At 38.9% G+C, this 23,066-nt stretch overlaps 1 protein-coding gene across 4 annotated transcripts in view; it reads left to right on the top strand.

Moving 5' to 3' along the window:
- LOC124169842 (multiple C2 and transmembrane domain-containing protein) overlaps positions 1 to 23,066 on the top strand; it is a 251,284-nt gene that overhangs the window by 72,034 nt on the left and 156,184 nt on the right. For all 4 annotated transcript variants that reach the window (XM_046548628.1, XM_046548629.1, XM_046548627.1 and 1 more), the window contains one exon: positions 2,215 to 2,332. In XM_046548628.1, coding sequence (XP_046404584.1) covers positions 2,215 to 2,332 — 118 coding nt within the window. The remainder of the gene's footprint in view (positions 1 to 2,214; positions 2,333 to 23,066) is intronic.

The raw sequence follows: 23,066 nt of genomic DNA, 5'->3' as shown, positions 1-23,066 counted from the left end.
ATTTTAGTGAGTTCTTAAGGCAATCTAGATACCATTACGACTCACTAATTCACAAAAAATCACTAACACTAAAACACTAACAATCTCTAACTCAATTAACTCAACTACAACTAGGCCTATTTACTTTAAAACAATTTACACATAATAAGTCAACTGGTCACCAAAACAAGGTATTCTCCTCACTGCAACACCAAGATTATACGGCCGCCAGGTGGTGCGGCGGTGTCAACTCACTACATATGTTGTTCTGGGCATGCTCAGGCAGCATTTAAAGACTTCCATAAGGCACAAGCTTGCACGCATCATAGCACCAGCAGCCACCACCACTACCACTCTTCATATAACTGCATGGTGATGGACAGGGCCGGCCTTAGGGCGGGGCGACCGCCCCGGGCCCGGTGCTTTGGGGGGCCCCGCGTTCGTGAAAAAAAAATATATACGATAGTTTTGAAAACGCAATTTCAACTATTACTGTATTGTTAAGTCCGTGCTAGACAAAAAAATAATATTATGTAAAAGGAATAATAATGCAGTAATTTTTATTGTGCAATTGCGTTTGTTACATACTTAGCCAGAGAGTAGTAGGGATTCAAAATGCTCGAGTTTGTAGATGGGGTATAGAGTTTAATATTTTAAGTGAAGGGCCCCACACTGAAGGTTCACCCCTAGCCCCGCACCTGCTAGGGCCGGCCCTGGTGATGGATTGGGATGTTCTGGCCAGCGCCCTGGGGCAACTAATGCGAACTTCTCACGCTATTTTTGCGTGTTTTTCCTACATTTTCGATGAATGCGATTGAAAAAAAAACGATTTGGTTAATTTGATGAATAATTATAATTGAATAGGTATTGATTTTTATTTTTTCCTTTGTCAAATCTTTGGGAGGCGCAGCGTCCGAGAGTCCTTATGGGCAAGCCACCACTGCTGATGGTGTCATTGTCCATACCTTGCTAACACAAGAAAGCATGGTCCTGTTTTAGGTCCTAATGAATAATCCTTGGTAAAATGGTATCTTCTTTCCCATTGCAAATTAATGCACTTTCTCTTCTAATCATATCTATACTAATAGGAATTTCGTTTCACATAAAAACCTCCAGAAAATTACTCATTGTAAAATAACGCATGAGTAACCATGATTTTGCAGTGGATTCTTAGAGGGGGAAGGAAATTTTTGAAGAAAGCACACAATAGGCTTATACATATACCAGTGTATTTGCACTCAAATACAATACATGCTCTTACTCACACAGATAGATGCCGACTGCCACAGCCATTGCGTCATACTTCTTTCTTTCTCTGTCTTGGCATCTTACCACTTACCATTGGCCCACATACCCTGTATGCTCAAGTTCAAAGTACTTCTTCCTTTATTTGAACATGGGAATGCTCCCACCAGCCATTAGAAAGTTGTGGGCATCGGGAAAGCAAAGGTGCTTAGCGAGTCTGTTAAGTTTAGATGAAGGAATGCATATGTTGGTGCATCTATGTGCATCAAGTTATTTCTTGCCTAATTCAATCCATACAATCTCTCTATTAAATGTATGTTATGTAATTAATGTTTGAGAAAAGTATTCACACAGGTTTTGCGCAAATTATTCACTTTTGCTTGTTGGGGTCGCTGTCACCCTAGACCCCTGTGGAAAAGGCCTGTGATCTTTTGTTGTCACTGTCAATGATGCAACACTGTATGTCCCTTCATTTTTCACAATAATAATTCATGAAATAGTGAAATTGTACGATTTGGCCAAAATTAAAAGTACTGCGATGGTCTGAAAATTGGTTTCTCAAAGTACAATGTGGTCTAGATTCGAAAAATCACCTCTATGAAAAATTGATTTTTTTACTCCAAATTGCCCTGAAAAATTAGAAGCATAGAGGTGGTTGGCAACACTGTTAAAGATAGAGAATAGAATATTTAGTGTTTTGACAATTTTTCCTAGGGTTTCAGATGATTTTAGAGGGGGTCGGTTCTATGACTTTTATCTCGTATCATATCTCATCTCGTTCACTGCAAACATTTGTATGAGCAAATGAGTGAGTCAGTGAGTGGCTGATACCTAGTTTCATAGTATATAAATTTCCATTCTCATTCCTTATGGCTTCAATTCCATTTCTTATCTCAACTGGTGGAACCGAGAGCTGAAGAATAAAAAAGCCCATGCCTGAATAAAATATAAAAGGTCAGTGGTACTAATACAAAACTTTGACCTTTCCAGACCAACTGAAATCAGTCTTTCACTGAGTGACGCAGGGAAAACGCCATCGAACAAGTACATGGGAACATTGTCGCTCACCCTGACCCTCATACCACGCACCCAGGAAGATAAGGACCAAGTAAGTGTTGCATCTTTCTCTTGCCTGCATCATTTATTCCCATTTTATATTTCCTTTGAGATATTTGTTACCTAATGAAAAACAGGTCGCCCACCAACCATCAATTATGAACTGTTGTTGTTGTTGTAACTTGCCCTTATTGATAGGTCTAGCTTTTCAAATCCATATTTTGATATTCCTGTATGTGTTACCTATTAGAGATGGGTTATGTTGTCCTGTACTCATTCTAGATAACAAATGTAACTTTAAGGATAGTTCACCAAGTCAGGGTTTGGATGGCATCAACGTTTCCTGACCGATATTGGTTGCTTTTTCAAGGAAACGTGTGAATCTAGTAACGTGCCAAAGAGACAGTGAAGTCGAAAAAGGGACAAGAAAAAGCAACCTGAATCAGTAGGGAAACATTTCAGACACCCAAACTCTGGTCTGGAGAATTATTGTAAAAGTTTTTTATTTGCAATGACAAACACTGGTGAAAGTTTGAACAAAGAATTACTCATTCCACATGAAGTAGCGTAGCCAGGATTTTGAAATGGGGGAGTTTACCGGAGATTTCGGGGGATGTATGGAAAACACCCCAGAGCAAAGGGCAAGCCTCTCTTTGCCTCTTTTAATCTTTCGTCAGGCGCAGTATTGGAATTGCTGAGTTCAGGCACATTGTGTCTCACAGGCACGTATGTGAAAAAACATTATTAACTCTTAGCCTGGCTCAGTGGAACACCTTTAAAGTTAAAACCACCATTATTAGTTTACTCGAACACTTACACGATGTCTTTCAAGCTATACATATACATCTCCACATGCTGTCATACAGCCCCAGACCAATCCAGCAAGGTGCGATTTAACGTACTCTTGAAGCTATTAAGTATTATTATATGAGGGGTTGAGAAGGAAAGGGGTACAAGTGATTTTTTTCTCAGCAGAGTTAGGTAAAGTTAATTGTTAGAATAAATACTCAAAAACTTGGTTGCCAAGGAATACGAGACAGTCTCTGTTCTGTGCTGACATCCAGTGAAAAATCAAATGCACCGCTAAACATCTCATTGATCTCGTTTGTTTTCTATACCTAATTTCTGTACCTAACTCTGTGTGGAAAAAAGAAATCACTTGTACCCCTTGGCTTCCCACCCACTCATATGTAATGTATTTTAGCATGGGAATTCTATAAGATCAGTGTTTTTTATTTTGTTATCTCATTTATCTAAAAATGCTTTTATTTAGCTTTATTGTGGCATTATTTTGCTTAATTATGCTGAATAATCCGCCACTTATCAGTCGGCATAAATGCAAAAAGTGAATGGTGGCATAGAGTGTGTCAATAAAAAAAACTACTATAAGCATCAAGGGTTCATGCCGTTTAGTGGTGCGGAGAAATCAAAAAAACAATCGCACCGTGCCTGTCAGATCCATTGTGTCCGATGGTAGGTTAAAGGCTCAAGGGGGGATGAAACCCAAAACCTCCCCACCCCCCGCCTACGGTGGCTACGCCACAGTCTACATGTTAGCCATTGGCTGGCATGTGTTTTTCTAAATTTAAAATCACATTGCACTAAAAATTTTAACTGCCCTGCATTCTTAAGTTACCGGTTACACAGCTGCTCAAATGCTGAAGGCATCCTAGAATCTGTTCTTTAATTGTCATGTAATGATAATTATGATTTTTTGGTTATACACAAGAAATTTTACAAAGTACAGCGTTTCCTTCAGCATTTTATCCAATCTCCCTCCTTCATATTACATCAGGAGTAGGGAAACCCTGTAGCATAGTGTAAATTTCTACATGTATTGATTGATATTGGTTGGATATCATGTAAACCTTTTGAATTTCAGTAAATGTAGTACATTGTTGTACCAGTATTTATATCTGTTAGAGTCCCTGTAGATTGAAAATTTTATATTTATGGTAGTATCACTGTTATTTTTTTGAGGAGTTATTTCCTCACATATAGGTACATTGGTATTATCATATATAGCTGTCATATTATTTATTGTCTTGCAAAGTATATTAATAGTTGTATCATAAACATGAAGATACCTAATGCCTAATAAATGAAAATTTAGGCAAAAATTAAATTCTAGATATCATGTGCTTGAAGTATTTCTGTGACCAAGAGACTGAGAACTGAATCCTAAAAAATTTTTTTAAAACAAGATTTGTTGTGCTGATAATGTATTTATGTATTTCTGACTTATTATCCTGTCGAAGTAATCAATGAGGAGTAATTTAAGTGCTGAAATTTGAAGAAATTTTGAATTATCTCTTCAATGAAGACTAGGTATACTTAAAATTATGGCTTACTGAGAAAGGTGAAAAGTAATCAGCATTTTTCTTGGTAATATTTTGCTCGGTTGTCCTTTCAAGAAATACAGCATACATATTAACCATTTGAGCTCGATAAATGGCTAAACCCATCATCTCTTCAGTTGTGCAGCATTAATGTGATTTTCTTTGTTGCATCACCAACACAAAATATGTGACGATCCTCATTGACTCCTGCTTTGAATAATTTACTGTTGGCGTTTACTGACTTAATTTGTTACTGGCAAATTATCTTATCATGCAATTTGATTGTGCATAGTGAGTAGCTTCCATTTGGAGAATTTTACTGTGAAAATTTCAATCTTAGTTGATATTGTACGAGGTGATTTTAAGTCTTATCTTTGTACACAATCTTCCAATTTTAGTAAAAGTTGCAAATTAATTGGGTCACTCATGTTTTTTGAACCCTTAGACTGCAGGAATGTTTTTATCCATTTTGCACGCTGACTGTTGGAAAAATATTCTTAATATTTGACCATTGTGCAACTACTTACCGCAGTTTCCAAAAATATTAATTGTTACCCGGACATCTTGTACTTGGGCACTTCCTCTCACTGTAATGATTGCTAATGGCTTATCTCTCGTTGGCCAGTTCTCAAAATTGCCTCCTAGAATTTCATATTGTACTGACCATTTCCTACTGTTTCCTACCCACTCTACACTGTTTTTGGGCCTATGAAAAGTGCCCATCCCATGGTAAAAAAGAAGTAAGGGTAGCCCTGGATTATTAAGGATCACTCGCTGTGATAGACTCGGCCGGGTTGCTATCGATTTTGCAACCAGCCCACCCAGGCTCATTGCGAAAATCACAAACTCCCACAGCCAACGGGTTAAGGTACAAAACGTTTATTGTCAAGGCTACTGATTTTTTGCTAGTTGAACAATGTTGATGAGTTTTTAAATATTTTCCCCTTGAAAATTTTCTGCATCGTATTGATTTGTGGATTACGGAAAAATTTCACGAAAGGAATATGATTGTATGCGATTATCGAATCGAATTTCATTCAAAGATCATTGATCTGATTCTTAGGTGCAATACAGCCAGTCACATGTGACTGACACATAGTATAACAGTATGCCACTGTTCATTTATGTTTAATAGGCCTATAAATGTTTGCAATGTTGAATATTTCAGGGAAATAATATTCCTCATGGTGAAATAAAAACACAGTACTATTCCACAACCTTATATTTTTGCAGTCTACTAGTTTCAACGTTTACACCGTCATTATCAAGACTAACTGAGAAAAGCATACAACATCCAGCCTTATTTATCCAACAATAGTGTGAGGGAAGGAGTTGGAGTTTCCACTATTGTTGGATAAATAAGGCTGAATGTTGTATGCTTTTCTCAGTTAGTCTTGATAATGACAGTGTAAACATTGAAACTAGTAGACTGCAAAAATATAAGGTTGTGGAATAGTACTGTGTTTTTATTTCACCATGAATATCTCATCGTTCCACCAGGTAACGCCTAAATCTGTTGATTTTAATAATATTCCTGTTTATGGAAATCTGCAGCTAGTAAAATCAGGTTCTAATCCCGCCGGTGGCAGAGATTTTTCAGAGAATCTCAGCTTCAATGGAGTAGAATTTAAGTCCTGTTCTTGATCATGACTTTTCTTTGTTGTTTTCTGAAATTTGCATCAATTTTTCCATGTAGAAAAGTGAGTAGATGGTATTACAAACAGGGACCTTATATGTAGTTATTATTTTTTTGGAAATGTAGTTTCAAATTCATTGTCTCTCACGACAGGTTTAGTTAAGTGAATTTGCTTACGTCAACTTTGAAAATTACTTCTACAAGTGCGATAGTAGGCCTGTCTTCTCCATTTACTGCAGAGCAAAGATGTGACCTTTAGTTGGGAGATTCCTTATGGTGGTCCACAAAATTGGCAATTGAAACAATCAACGGATATTTTTTTCACTTATGCAATCAAAAGTTTGATGTGATAATGTTGCATCATGACATTTAAGGTATATTTCATTTTAAACTGGTCCTCTCCACATGATAGACCCTCCTTCTCAGCATTGCTGGCATTGTAATTGAGGATGCATGTGCTTCACTCGAAGAAGAGGCAGCAATTTCACTTAAAATGAATTGCCTTTGGGGTCGGCAACCCATGACCCTTATTCCCTTATTGGATTCATTTATAAATGAATCATCACCACTGGTCAACCATCCTAAGATTTGTTTGACGCTACTCTCCACTCAATTCTCCTATCAGCTAATCTTTTAACACTTAAATATTTTTTCTCACTCACATCCTTCTATGTTAAGCAAATTAGGCTGGGAGCCGCTGGAGACTCGGAGGCTGCGCGCTAGGCTTAGACTGCTTGAACAATTGAGAATGGATATCTTTAAGAGCGACACAGAGAACATAATATTAGAGCCACGCTATATTTCCTGGTCCGATAGAAGTGATAAATTAAGAGAGATGTTTTGCTGAACGGATAGATATGGGAATTCGTTTTTCCCCCGAACCATAAAAGACTTTAATAAATGCTAGTCCCAACTTCGTTAGAGCACTTCATTTTTTAAATCAGGAAACGTCTGGTGTCCTAACACCCCCCCTGCCACACGCCTTTTAGGCAGCTTGTGGGGTATTATGTACATGTAGATACCTGTTCTTTATATTTTATTTGAGGCCTTCCTTTTCCGTTCTTGTCATCCTCTTGTAACTCGACGATTTTGTTCATCAGGCCATCATGTCTCAAGACGTGGCCTACAAGGTTGTTCCGTCTTCTTACCAATGTTTTCATGAGGCTACTCTTATATCCTACTCTTCTTAGGACTTCCTCATTGTTATCTCGGTCGATCCATTTCATCCTCATCATATTTCTGTACATTTCGAAGAGATCTATCCTTGATTTCTCCCCTGCTGTCATTGCCCATGGGGTTCAAAAAAGAAATATTTTAAACACGACTTTTCAAAAGAAAAGAACAGTATAGAATGCAATTCAGAGTAAAAAAATTAGCTTTTCATCACGCTTGGAGAAAAAAAGGTGGGTGTTCGGGTTATCGTGGTGGCTAGAGTGTTGGCTTCCCACCATTTGGGCTAGGTTTCGAATCCCAGCGGTAGCAGAGAATTTTCAGAGACCTTCCGGTCCCTGCTTGAATATTGTGTGGCGGACATGTCAAGAGCAACACTCCGTCCATCGGATGGGTCGTCAAACAGTTGTCCCCTTGGCGCCTTTCACTAAGAGCAGACTAATGCCGACACCGAGTTTCTCTCCGCCCTTTCTGCCGTACCTTTCCTTCATGTCGCAAATGACCTTAGCTGTCGGTCGCCTCCTCCAAATACCATACCATCTTTGCCGATGACTCAGCCGAGAGAAGCATACTCGAATATTCTCTCCTCGAACGTCATAAACCATCAAGGTGAGCTTTGCGCTTATTATTTCCATTGCTGGTCGTAGCTCTCTGTCTCCCATTTTCGGTCCATCAATCATCATCGTACCTCTGATTTTGCCGGTAAGTGGACTGCGTCTCATTTCTCTGTCAATACGATAGCCACTGAAGCTCCTCTATGTCAGATTAGACGGTTAAACTCATGTTCCCGAGTGTGCTGTGGACAGTGTTTGCTTATTCAAGAGGTAAATTAGAGAGTTATCTGATAGCTTCTTGTTTGTCCATTTGATTTAGTCCGCGTTTCACGTTTCGCTCAGTCAAATGCGGACAATCACGAGCTTAATTACATCATATTTGTAAATAAAACTCCGGCTATAAGAATCTATGGGCGCGTATGGAATTTCGCGTCCGATTATCCTACAAGAAAGTTTCAAAACTGTGATTTCCTCGCTGTATGCCTCGTCAGTTTTTTTTTTACCTTCATAGGAAATGCTTTCGATTCGTGAATCGGTTACTAGAGCATAGAAAAATACGAAGTGTTAGTCACATATATAGGCGAATTTAGGGGGGGGGGGGGCGCGGGGGCATGTACCCCCACAGACGCTTAATATATAGACAAATTTTTTATACTGTTATCATGACGTTAGTTTTATTTTGCGTATTACGGAGCATCATTCATTTAATTTCATATCAATAACTTTCATGTTAAAATAAAGAGAATGTTTCGTGCAGTAATTTTTGTATCTTGTTTTTAATCTCAAGTATGAGAAGATAGCTTGCCTGCCAGAGCCTTGTGCTCCCCCCCACCCAACCCCGATAAATCTACCCCTGGGCCCTTTTATATTTATTATAGGCACTGTGTCGCGTATAATGACTCGTCTAACACATTTCGTAGCATCAAGAAATGCAGTGTTAATAGTCTGTTGCACATTTTTCTTGACGTCCGACGTTTTCGTGGGAAAAATACAAAAAAAAGTTTGTGTGAAAAAATTTTTCACGCACTTGTGGGTTCTTTTTTCAATTTGCTACTCGCTGATTCAGGTGATTTTTGGATGATATAAAAACTCCATTATCTCTCCTTTTTCATTGGCAGCCGATGTGTTTTGGGTCGCGAAACTTTGAAATTTTGCTTCCATTGTGCTTTGTTATTTTTTCAACATTCTGTTTTGTAAGAATCATTGCTACGTAACTTTCTCTCTTTTATTGTTTTTCACCGGCGGATCCCGATCTCTTGGGCACGAAAGGGGCGCTAGTCTAAAAGTTTGAACATGCGACCGTTAAAGCGAATTATATTCTGTTGAGCAATTGCGTGGAAATTTGGGGGGTTATCACTAAGAGAGGGTATACCTAAGACTTTACATACCTTATATTTTCCGGGGGGGTGGGTTGAAACCCTTAATCCCCCCGGATCAGTTGGTATTGCCGTAAGGTTACATTAAGCGTTTTAAATATCAATCATTTTCGCACGGTCAGCGTTGGTGCCTGTTTAGCCTCTCTAAGGTTAATAATTAATTGCCGTAAATATCGGCTCCGATTATTGTAACCTTATTTACAGCTCGTGGACGTAGATAATGTGAGATAATTCTTTACATTAGTACTTATTTTTAGAATAGATTATTTTGTATTCACTCTTTTCCAGCGAACGTAAAAGTGTTCCATCATGGGCTATCACTATTTCCAAAGAAACATCATTCATCAATCTGATCTAAATCGACGTAAAATATACTTAATTTTTAAAAATATCTTCTCCTTCTATATAGGTCGCTCGTCCTATTTTGAGTGATTCGCTGGTGTTTTTAATAAATAGGTAATCATTTCGAGAGGATGGAAACTCCTGTAAAATATTAATAGAAATAAATGATTAACTGTGGATATAAATAAATTATTTTCACTAATAGTAGATGGATGAAAAAAATAAATTCTTACATATATCGAGTATTTTATGAGGTTAGTAATTTATACAAACATTCCGAACTTTGAAAAAGTTGAATTTAAAGTTATATGGTGCTAACTATCGGAATAGGTCTTACTTAGCTTAGAGGCTAGTAATTTTATCGGGCACAAAGGTAAATTGTATGGTATGGAATATATGACTGATAAAATGTTGCGATTTTATCATTGGATTTAGTATTGAGCTACGTTTCAATTTTTCACCTCAGAGATTTCGTAGGAATTGTTTGAGTACTATAGAAATTGCGCTGTTTTTCGATTCATCTGAAATGAAAAAAAGCTATTCTTGGAATTCCATTTGAGTAATCGCAATTCCATTTTTTAATCTATTTTATTTTAGAATTTTCGGTTTGACTATTAACAAGAAAGTCTTATTCAAGTTATTCAAAGGACCGACACCGAAAATAACTACTCGACATTCAAAAAGATCATTGAATAGCTAAAATGGAGACGGAAGAGTGAAAGTGGTATCGCTAGAACAAACCCCTTTTCCCATAATAGGAGTGATGTAAAAGTTAGCGGGAAGACAGCGTAAAAAATTTTCCTTGCGGTAAGTCTTTCTCAACAGCGGCGTAACTATGGGGGGGGGGGGGGATGAGAGGATGCATCCCCCCCAAAGCCTCAGAGAAATTAAAAAATATTTAAAACTATTGTCAGGATTTGATGTATAATAACTGCATCTGCTGAAAGTTAAATTTTAAGTGCCGAAATTATGTAAAATGCATTTTCAGGCATTTTATTTTTCAAAATTTTCCTGAACTCCCCGTTTCCTGGGGGGGTAGCCTCCATTAACCCCCCAGATCCCCCCCAATGCATATTCCTAGTTACACCACTGTTTCTCTCATTAACAGCAGTATTTTTAACAGTGAGAAGAAGATGGCTGAACGCAGTACTGTTTGAATCAAATCCGCCAGTCGCAGTGGACTCTTCATGTGATTGAAGTGTGATGATCAATTTATCATCCTTTTGCGTTGATCCAAGGACGATTTTTCAGAGACTATTGGGCTTCCCGATAAAATTATGGTCCGCCGAATGCTGGGTGATATCGGGTTTGTTAAAGGTCCACTTAAGCTTAGTTCCTTCCGTTATTGGCTGTCACGTTTAAAAATATTTTCCTTGAGCGATGATTTATTGACCATTTTATACCATGGCGCAGCAAATTCTCTCCATATTCTCGACTCTTTATGCCATTATTTTAAACTCTCTACGCGTTATTTGGTTGTGCGTATTCTGCTAGCACTTTTACGTGATTTTGTGATGATAAGAGATGTGTAGAAAATAGGCTATTGCATCAGGATTTCATGTTCGGTGCTACTAAAGATGGCAGTCTTAATGCGATTCCGCGAATGATTCTCGGGATGAGTTTCCAATTTGCAGCCCTCGAAGGTCACGACGGAATATCCGTTTCGAAAATTTTAACGTATATGACCTTGGAAGGACTTGTCTGCGTGAGATGGTTTCTTTGAATCGTGAAGTATCTTTCCTGTCATTTCAGTGCATTGCATTGAACTAGTGACTTTAAACGCAGAGGAGCGCACCGATGCAAAGCTATATACGCCTATGTACGACGAAATTTGCTATGAAAAAGCCATTGAGGTTAGCCACGATTCGAATCCGAATCTCTTAATTGCCGGTCTGGTATGCTACCAGTTAAACAACCAGCAATCGGAAGATCTGGGTTCGAATCCCGGCTGAGGCAAATGATTTTTTCCATGGCGAATATCATCCTTGGTTTATACTTTCTGTCAGTAATTCTTTTCTTATTTTTTAGTTTCTTTAATTCTTGATATATTATCAAGTTTTTCAAGGAGTTTTGCATTGTACTATAATATGAAGCATCTTTACTTTTCATTTTCAGTCGCGGAAGGTTTTTTGCCCATTGATATTGCTTTTAACCGCTGTGGCACTAATGTGTGAAAACAGGACGTCATCGACTTTGCTCAGGTGATATGAAGTGACTCTAGAGTCGGATCGTGGATTGTTGGGGATGGGGAAGGCCTCAAGGTCGCATCACTCAAGTTATTATGGAGATGATGACCACACTGTCTCGAGTGGTCCGTGGCAGTATTTGACTCCTAGTCAACTGGTCTCAACGCTCTCAAAAAATGACTGACGTCGGCTTAATCCGCGCGCGTATTTGCTATGTAATTTGCAAATTTATGTTTACAGTGGTTTCCTCTCAATACCTTAACATTTCAAGGCCAGAGCAAAAGTTTCGACAAGTAATAAGTGAGGAAATTAGACAAAATTCAACAGGTCAAGCTGGAGTAATGCGTAATGAGATTTCAACTATTCATAATTATTATTATAGTATTCTACCGATTAAGGTAGGTTTCCATGGAGTACTAAAGAGGTGATCTGGGAGCCTCCCTTTCCTTCCAGCACTGCCTTCTTTAATTCACTATAAGGCCTACTCTCTTTCAATCTATCTAAAAATCCTATTCTTTTCCTTCCCCTCCCTCGTTTCCCCAACATTCTACCCTCCAACACCATTTTCAACATCCCCTCACCGCTAAGCACTAATTCCATCCAAACCTTCTGTCTCCTGCGTATCTCATCTAAAAGCTTTCTCTCCTCGCCAACCATATCCAGCACTTCGTCGTTCCTTTTCCTCTCCGTCCATTTCACCCTCTCCATTCTTCTCCATACCCACATCTCAAACGCCTCCAATCTTCTCTCGTCTTCTTTCCTCAGAGTCCACGTTTCCGCACCGTAGAGAGCAACACTCCAAACCAAACTCTTCACTAACCTTTTCTTTAAACTCTTACACAACGATCCTCTCAGAAGCTCCTTCCTGCTCATGAACGCCTCCTTCGCTAATGCTATTCTCTTCCTGATGTCCTTACTACTGTATCCGTTTTCCTCTAACGTACTGCCTAAATAGTTGAATTGCTCAACCTGCTCAAGTTTTTCACCACCCACCTTTATCTTGAGTCTCACATTCCTCGCTCGTGATGCTTTACAAAACCGCATTACCTTAGTTTTCTTGTGATTAATCCTCATCCCAAACTCCTCGCAACGTTCGTATAACGCATCCACTAGGGCCTGAAGCCCCCTTGCTGACTGACTGATCAACGCCTGGTCATCCGCGAATCTCACTGATTTGAACATCATTCCTCCCACTTTTATCCCAGCTTCTAACTCATCCCACGCTTCCCTTACCATCTCTTCAGCATACACGTTAAAGAGCAGTGGCGATAGAGGACAGCCTTGCCTCACACCTCGGCCAATGCTTGCCCACCCAGATTCTCCGTCCGCTATCCTCACTTGCGCAGTCTGGGCCATATACAGATTACAAATCAGTCGTCTATCCCTCCAGTCTACACCTATTCTCTTGAGAATATCCATTAACTTTACCCAGTTCACCCTATCAAACGCTTTTTCAAAATCCACGGAACACACATATACGTCCTGCTCATATTCTAGGTTCCTCTCCACGAGGGCCCTCATTATTGCTATTGCATCACGAGTTGACTTCCCTTTTCTGAAACCAAACTGATCTTCGCCCAAATACTCGTTTGCCCTCGCCTCCATTCGTCTGTTCAATATCCTCAGCACTACTTTAGCCGCATGGGATATTAGGCTGATAGTCCTATAATCTCCGCATTCCACAGCTTTCTTCTTTTTCGGAAGCGGAATTAAAACCGTCTTCACGAAATCCTCCGGCCAACATCCCTCCTCATAGATCTTGCGCACTAGTTCGAAAAACCTTTTCTTACCTTCCTTCCCTAGATTCTTCAGAAGCTCACACGGGATGTTGTCCACGCCTACTGCTTTCCTAGCCTTCATATCACGGAGTGATCTCTCTATTTCTGAATCTAATATCTCCGGCCCCAGATTATCCTCCTCCACTGCACTTTCCTCCTCTAGAGTCAATCTCTCTGGTCTGTTCGTTCCGTCATACAGGTCCTCCACGTATTCCTCCCACCTACCCCGTACCTCTTCTCGCTCGGTTAGCATCCTCCCATCTTTAGCCTTAATTTTAGACATGGCTTGTCCTCTTTTGCCGCCCGATAGCGACTTAACTTTGGCGTACAACGCGCCTACTTCTCCATCCTTCTGGAACTTTTCCATTTCCTCGCACTGTCTTTTCCACCAAGCCTCCCTTGCCCTCTTAGTTTCACGTCGTAATCGATTATTCAATTCCCTATACATTCTTTTGCCCTGTTCTGTGTCCACGTTCTTCCACTTCCTCCTCTCCTCCATTTCATTTACCATTGCCTCCGTTATCCACGGCTTCTTTATCCTTCTACTGTCAACGTAACCAATTGACTTCTCCGCCGCTTTGACTATTCCCGTTTTTATATTATCCCATCTTTCCTCTACCGTCTTGGTACTTTCAATCTCCCGTATACTAATATCCACTAGCTCCTGATATTCTCTCCTCATACTCCCCTTCAGGGCTTCTACGTTCCATTTCTTCGCCTTCCTAACTTTCATAAGTCTTTTGAATCTTACGTTGCATTTCATGAGCACTAGATTGTGGTCCGAATCCGCATCCGCTGCAGGGAAGCTGCGCGAGTTTTTCACACTGTTCCTAAACCTCTGTCTTACCATAATGTAGTCTATTTGATATCTCCCCGCATCCCCTGGACTTTTCCACGTGTACCTTCGCCCTTTATGATGATTGAACCACGTGTTTGTGATGAATAATTTGTTTCTCCTACAAAATTCTGCTGCTTTCTCTCCCCTGTCGTTCCGTATTCCTAGACCAAACTCTCCTATTTCGTTTCCATCCCTCCCTTCCCCGACTGAGGCGTTCCAGTCCCCCATCACTACCAGATTTTTCTTACCCGGTGTGTCTCTAATTATTTCCTCGAGCTGTTCATACACCTCGTCTACTTCTTCCTCCCTATGATTGCTAGTGGGCATGTAAACCTGGACCACCACAAGGTTGGTGGGCCGCGCCTCAATTTCTACCACCAGAATCCTATCGCTTACCTGGTCTATACTTACCACACGCTTACCCATCTTCCCGTTTAATACTAAAGCTACCCCTCGCTGGCTTTCTTCCCCTCCACTATATATAACCCTATACCCATCACTCCAATAGTCCCCCCCATCCCTCCACCTCACCTCGCATAATCCTAAGATATCTATCCTCCCTTTATCCATTTCCCTTTTGATATTTTCTAACTTTCCCGCCCTCATCTTAGTCCTCACATTCCACGTCCCCACATTTATAGCAGACTTCTTCTTCTCCATCTTCTTGGTCTTCTTTTCTTCTTTCTTCATTGCTGCTGCCACTGATGTTGATGATGATAAGTCTCTGCAAGGATTTCGCATGTTGGCGACCCCGAGGACCTTGCCGACCTCGTTGCCGTGCCCGACACCCGCCCTTTGCGGACGGGTCCCGGGCGATGAGATTCCGAGGCTCATTTGGTTGTACTCCATGTGTTCAGGGAAGAGATAGTTGGTAGGGTTTCCCACTTCCATTCCAACAGTGTTTTTTACGTGACACCATCACGCGGACTACCTTTCGTCTGGCTCCTACCCTTCGACCTATCTGGCATGGGTGGCCCTACCGGGAATAATTTAGAATTAATCCCGCCAGTGCAGCTCTAGGGGTCATAGGAGCGCGCAAGCCTTTCCACCGCGACAAGGTTGTAGCCCAAGGGAAAGGTATTCATAATTAATGTTTTATAATATTTACCTCAGGTCTGTTTGAAATCGAATGCCGTCTTTATTGGAGTAAATGATTTATCATTATTCATGTTCTATTTATTTAGTTATTTATTTATTTTTTCATGTTCTACCCTAAATGTTGTGATGGGTATATGTGCATTCTTAGGTATTTTTTTGCTATGATTGATTAAGTTAACTTCAAGATTTCATTTCTATGCCCTGATGTGTTAGTTGTGCTTAATTCCATTCGGAAATATTTTGTACAAGTTTATTTTGTAATATCTTTTGCATGTAATATCTTTTATGTTCTAAATGGACAATTTGTCCAAGAACAATAAATATTATTATTATTACTTTTACATAAAGTTAGTGTTACAAAACTCTAAACAGTGTTAATATATATTAGAGCGTTCAAGATGGTTGCGCAACAGCATAAAGCTAAAGCCAACGTTGAAATATCCTGATTTGTTAAAATTATGGGAAATATATATGGTTAGATAATGGAGTATATACTTACTTATATGATCGATTTTACTTTAATCCTGATACGTCTTCTTTGTGAGTGGTAAATTTATTGGAAGTAAAGTTTCCTATCGAAACAAGCGACTTGGATTCAAGCCCTATCCTCGTACCCAACCAAACGGAGCCGTCAGACCCATCACGTAATTTTTATAAATAATCAATCTATGAGCTTAATTTAAGGAAGGCGTGTAATAGCAATACGATTGCGTACTATCACCCATTTTGAGATTAATGGTTTCAGGAAATTATATTCACACGTTTTCGTCCAACTTTAATTATTCAATGCCTTTAAAAATCCAGAGTATTTAATCAAAATTCGCAAATCCTGGATACCCAATAAAGCCGATTTCATTGCAATTGCAAAGTGTATTAAAAATGTTTGCGTTACCATAGCTCAGTAGCTAAGGAGTTGCAACCCCATGTTTATGGAAAAAAAATCTTAAAATTGTCTCCTCATCGCAATCTCACTTTTTTCCTCCTGAAATACCCTGTATAAAATAAAATATTCCATCGTATATATTATTACAGAAAGGTCATTTTTTGTCATTCCACATATGCTCCGTTAATAATGAACCTACAGTGATAAATGAAGTATCATTTTAAATGTTGATTCACCGGCCTCTGACGAAAAATTCAATCTCAATATCAAATTTCCTAAAAATTTTGTGAACAAGAGTGAGAATTTATTATGGCATTGTTTTAAGAATTATAAATGTTGGAGTTAATGAATTAATCAATTGCAAATTTAAATTAAAAGAAATAAGTAAAAGGGTTATCAAGGGTCAAGAGTTGTTGATTTGTTACGGGATTAGATCAATCAGTCAGAGACAACGACTTGTGTAATTTGAGATCAATAAGACCATTATTTATGCTAATACTGCGGATAATAGTTATTTATGGAGCAAAAGAGGAACTAATTTAGAGTTTGAGTAATTGTTTTAACGAAATGTTAATTTAAATCAACAAGGGAAAGTGTTGAAGTTAATGAATTAATCAATTGCTAATTTAAATGAAAATAAATGAACAAAGGGTTGTCAAAGGTCAAGAGTTGTTGATTAAGCCTGAATCATACGATCATTTTTTTCGTCGCGAAAGTGATCACTATCGCGAACACTAGGCGAAATGATCGTCGCCGGCAATTGTTTTTCGCGATCGCGATGAGGATTCCCATCGCTATTTTTCATCACTAGTCCGGTCGCTTTTTCCGTTGCTAAAACCGTCACTAAAACCCCATTTCAGCCAATCGGAACGCATTCCCGTATGGAGCGATTGCAGCGCAATGTTTGACAATCGTGGGAACGACATAGATAAACAAACACGCTGTATATTTTCGTGATGCGGGTCCTATGACAACGAGCTGTGATATCGGCAATGTTGCGGAAAGCGACGGCGGGAGTGACCGTGTGATTCAGAAAAATGATCACTAGAGCGATCGCTTTTCGCGACGGGATGAGTGATCGCAATAGTGATCACTTTCGCGACGAAAAAAAATGATCGTGTGATTCAGGCTTTAGTTACAGGATTAGATCAATCATTCAAAGTGAAAACAATGACTTAAATAATTTGAGATTAATAAGATCATTATTTATGCTAATACTGTGGATAAAAGTGATTTATGGAGCAAACAAAGTACTAATTTCAATAAAAGAAAGTGTAAAGAAAGTACATTATGTTACACCTTCTCCTCTATTTAAAACCCAATTATGTTCACCGTTCCCTTAATAATTATTCCATTATAGCGCGGAAGGGCGAAATTTTCTTATGAGTCACCATAGTACTGCCATAGTAATCAAGCCATTGTTGTTGCGGTATGCTGATGACCCTGGAGTCAGATCGTGAAGTGTAAGGGGTGGAGCTTGTCTCAAGGCTGCATCCCTCTCGGAACCATGGAGATTTTGATGATGATGACCACGCGGTCCCATTCGAGTGGTCCGTCGCCGCATTTGACTCTTTAATCGGCTTCGCTCGACGCTCTCGAAAAGAAGTACTGACGTCAGCCTTATCCGCGCGCGCGCGCGCGCATTTTCCGCCTGACTTACTACCGAACCTTTTTCCATGTTAATTCTCTTTCTCCTTTTGGCTCGCGGAGAACGGGCTTAGAGGTCGGATTGATTAAGTGTCTCGCCTAGTGTGGCCGATTGCTTTTGCTCGGAAAGGAAAAAAAATACACAAAACACGCGCTTTGATTCTCTGGCTTTATATGGCTGCGACAAAAGATCACGTCGAGGATCTGAGCAGCGTGGATGAGAGAGTCAAGGACTGTTGTGAGAATGGTTGAAAGGCAAAAGTCGACGATTTAGAGTGATGCGTGTGATAAGGGATTCAATGTTCCATGCAAATTTAAATTTTAAAAATTGCATGAAAAAATAATTTTCCAACAATAGTTTTAAATGCTTTAAAAATAAAAAATAATTACAAAAACAATGAAATAGGTTTATTAGAAATGAATGTGCAAAAGCCAGCCAGATCCCTATAATTATTGGAAGTATATTACCTATACATGGAGCACACACATACAGGTTCGTAATTTAAGTGTAAAATTGAACCTATTTTTAATTTTTGGACTGCTCTCTTGATATTCTTTGGGAATGATGTCTCGTCGTCGTAGCATTAATTTAAACTTGTCACCTTTCGACAGCAGAGCATCGACATCGCGGATGAATGTTAAAAGGGGCACTGAAACGCCGTGAAAGCTTAATTAATCAATACTAGAGCATAATTATAATATTTTCGATCCAGTTATTCCCTGTTGAACCGTCATTTCAATTTACTTTCAAAATATTATAATTCGAAAAGCATTCTTTCCACTTTTGCCTTGTTTTCTACTCGTTTTCGAGACAATGATGTCTGCAATTCACTCATCTATTGATTATTAGCCACTATATCTTACCTGATGGCTTGTTATGAAGACTGAAGGCCGTATAACAAAACTTTACTCAAGTCTTGATCCCGACCCAAACTCGGCGTGGTCGCTACGTTGATGTTACGAGAGATCACGAGATTCCACACTCAAAAGAAGTCTAAATTCCATTAAGTCCTCCGCCATCGTCTCACGTTTTAATACTAAATATCTCTCGTTAAAATTCTTCCCCGAGTGATATTGTATTACTGAAATGTTAGTTTATGATGAGCATGAGACCATGAATGAAAATGGTTCAAATAATGCATTATTTTATACATTTTACCATAATTAATGTAACTAAAGTGATTTTAGTTTTATTTTTAAATTTTATTTCTATTTTATTCCAAAACCTCCGATACAGCTCTCATAGGCCATTTTAAATAGTGGTGTTCAACAAATTCAACAATGAAGCGTACACGAACAGTCGAACAACCATGCCCTGGATAAGTGAAACTTGCCCAGGCGGGACTCGAACCCGCGACCTTATGTCTGGCAGGCGAGGGCTTTACCCCACCGCCACCGAGGACGGAAAACACTCAAGAGAAGTCGCTTTTAATAGTTTAAGTTAGTTTCTAAAATGCGAACTTTATCTCGAACGAAAGTTTAATTTGAGATCCGAACCACGGAGTTACAGCGAAGACTAAGGGTTTAGTCAGTTTCTGGAGGTGACGAAGTTAACGATCACTTTCCCCTTCCGACTGGCTCATGAGATTTATCAGTCTGCTAATTTCTCTTTAAAGTCTTCCCGGCGGATGAGTCAAATTCAAATTAAATTTCCCTTTGGCAGAGGCTTGCTTCCGTTTAAAGTTTCCGTGGCGTGATCTTCACTTGTTACTCTTTTCTGGAGTCCGTGGCTTGGTTTCGCCACCGAAGAGTTAGTACAAGGGGACCGCATAGAGGAGGCCCAATTCCATCCCTTAGAAGGCTGATTCTTGTTGTCACTTCGGTCGCACTTTAATCGGTTTTCAAAAATGTCCGTGGCACGGTGATGAGTGCAATGCGATCCACTTTTTAACAATATTTTCCAGTTCGGCCTTTGCAAATACGAGGAATAGCAATGAACAGTTATGAATTTGATGAATAACATCATCATGAATCTAAATTTCGGTTAATACTCCTAATTATAACATATTTACTCGTGAAACTCGGATCAATTCGTCCGTCAGCGACGCGAGTGGCGACTTTTGCAAACCCATTTAAATGCGTGGTGTGCGAAAACATATTTAGGGGCCGACTTGAGGATCCTCTTTTGTAATATTCATGAGTTAGTATATGGGAGTAATCAGTGGAATTTAAATGCCACCACAAGGCCAGACCCACTAACCAATATGTAGTGTCCCTCCAGCGGAGTTTCTATGTTCTGTGTTAGCTTCCCCGAATTTCATTTTTGCAGATGAAAGGTTCTGAATCGAGTTATGTATAATAAGGATAATGATCCTGGGCAAATTTAATACATTATTTTGATATTGTATGGTGTTGTAATTTCTTTGCATGCAAGGCGGTTAAACGAATTGGGCAGATAAAAAAAATCACTCTATTTTTATAATTTTGTCATTTTCTTCATATATTGTGATACGTAACGAAATATATCGTATTAGATCTCGTGGCATGACTATTATTAAAAATTTCAATATAATTTAGCGAAAGTATAGCATATTATTCTAAAGGATTTAAATTCGCTATTTCTCTGAATTTGAAGGAGGTATGATATATTAAGCTGCCCTACCTCCATTGGTTATGAGATAAGAGATTAATTCTGATGACTCTTGTAAAAATCGTCTTGAAGTTGTCCAAGAAGTATACATTCGTTTTTAGTTTCAATGGAAGTTATCAAACCTTAAATCGTGTTCTTAATGGAAGTAAAGCTTTCTGGTAAAATATATGATTGGCTTCTGAGTAAGGGGTCGTGGTATATACTTCATAGACTCAACAGTCAACATTCGATAAAAGAATCTATTTTCTGGTGCACATTGAAATTTATTATTGTTAGGAAACAATAATTTCGCATTTTTAAATATATCTAATTCATTTTGCGTAGTTACGAAGCGGCTCGCAATTCAGCCAATGCCGCTAGGCATGTCTTCTACCACAGATATCGCTTATTAGTTGCCCTGCTTGACGCGGCGTTGTAACATTACCCCCACTCTTTGACCACAGTTGAATATCAAGGGGCAAATCTTGCTCTTTGGATGGTTGATGTTGGAAAACTCGGTCCATAAAATGCAAAAGTCCAGTAAAAGACCGGAAAATTTGGGGGTTATTGACCTCAGAGGAAGGGGAAGCCACGAATAATTTACCTCACATATATTCGTTCTTGTAAACATAATTTTAATGACTACTAACCCGTGACGTTAGCCTAAGTGATGTAAAACATGTTTTTCTTTCGATACATTTAATCGGTTGGGACCCTTGATTTTAAATGCTCTCTTATGTAATCATATTTCCGCATTATATATTCCTTTGAAGAAAATGAGTAGGTTTATAATAGATGTATATTATAATATATATCATGCCTCACAGGACTACTTGGTGGTACTGTGTTGACTATGCACAAAACTAAATCGGCGATATATAATTTTTTCACTTTTATCCTGGGATAGCGCACACATGTGCGAAGTTTTGCATAAATCTGTAAATTATCAACAAAACGCTCCAGTCACCTTTGCAACGGTATCGATTCCATAAATATTCAAAAAGTGAAGAGGTCATAGTTCATTCCGCAAAATACGCATTTGCTTATGGCATTTTCCTGAATGAAAGCTGTCGATCACTGAGGACTGATGAAATTAATTTTTTATTTCCCTACACGTGTAAATTTGGATCGTTGATTATATTCTTAACGCATTCGTGAAAATAAAATTTCATAAATAACAATAGAAGTGTCCGTCATTTTTCATAAACCAAATTATGGAATGATTAAATGCAAATGAATCGAGTTATTCGAATACAAAAGGTTGACAATAAGTTAATGGCTTAGGTTCTGATCCAGATATATTTTTATAACAGTTTGTTAAACCACATTACGAAGTGATAATGGGAAACGTGCAAAGTAATTCGACTATCGGGGATTGGAAATAAGTTAAAATACCTCAGGTTCAGGTCCAGATATAATTTGATAAAGCCTGGATGTTACTCGGAGCTTAAATTATTCGAATTAAACGTTATAACATTTTGAAGTACAGTTAAATGAGCGAACGGTGTAATGAGGAACTCGCGATGGAAGTTGCTTAAAATATGTTCCGAAATCTTCTTTCGACCCTTATACAACTAATTTATCGTTCTTATAAACATGCTTTTCGGTGCGTTGTAGGCTTGTACACTTGCAATCAAGGGCGGATCCAGGATTTTTTCAGGGGGCACAAGGGTATGGCCGGCAAACCGTCTTCTCATAATTTAGATTAAAAACTACATAAAACACGACTACATAAACAATTAATCAACAAAATGTTCTCTTTATTAAAATGTAGAAGTTATTAGTATAAAAATATTAATAAGTTATATAAATAGTAACGACAGTTTTTGAGTCCCTTTCCTATTTGGGTGATGCTATTTTTTCGAGCGCATATTAGCTTATGACCAATGACCGGAAAATCTGCCTTATTGACCTGTACTTAAATGATAGAGGCTCTAAAATACACAGAACGAAACGAACGTACTCATGAACGGTCTTAAAAATATTGTCTATATTTTAAGCGTCTGGGGAGGCAGGGCACGACCCACCGTGGCCCCCCCTAAATGCGCCTTTGCTTGAAATTTTTTCTCGTTACATGCATGAAATTCTATAATAATGTACTTGTACGATCTTTTTAACCCACTTCCAGCTTTTAAAACCTTCTCCTTGCGACTGTGAAGATGTTTTGGTACGTTTCTCCTTCGGTCTTCTTTAGTAATCCAGTGACATATTTGGAGATACATCACCTTGTTCATTAAGAATGACCCATACCTACACATGTTTTAGCTACACCGGGTGGTAACGAGGTCTCGATTTTATGTTGTACAATTTCTACGAGTAAACGTGATAGAAAGGATATAAATCCTCAGGGCACGCACACTTTTCGATGAA

This window comes from Ischnura elegans, chromosome 12 (assembly GCF_921293095.1).
Source record: "Ischnura elegans chromosome 12, ioIscEleg1.1, whole genome shotgun sequence".
Lineage (NCBI taxonomy): Eukaryota > Metazoa > Arthropoda > Insecta > Odonata > Coenagrionidae > Ischnura > Ischnura elegans.
Note: the sequence above shows the minus strand (reverse complement) of the source record. Positions and strands in the feature narration are given on the sequence as shown.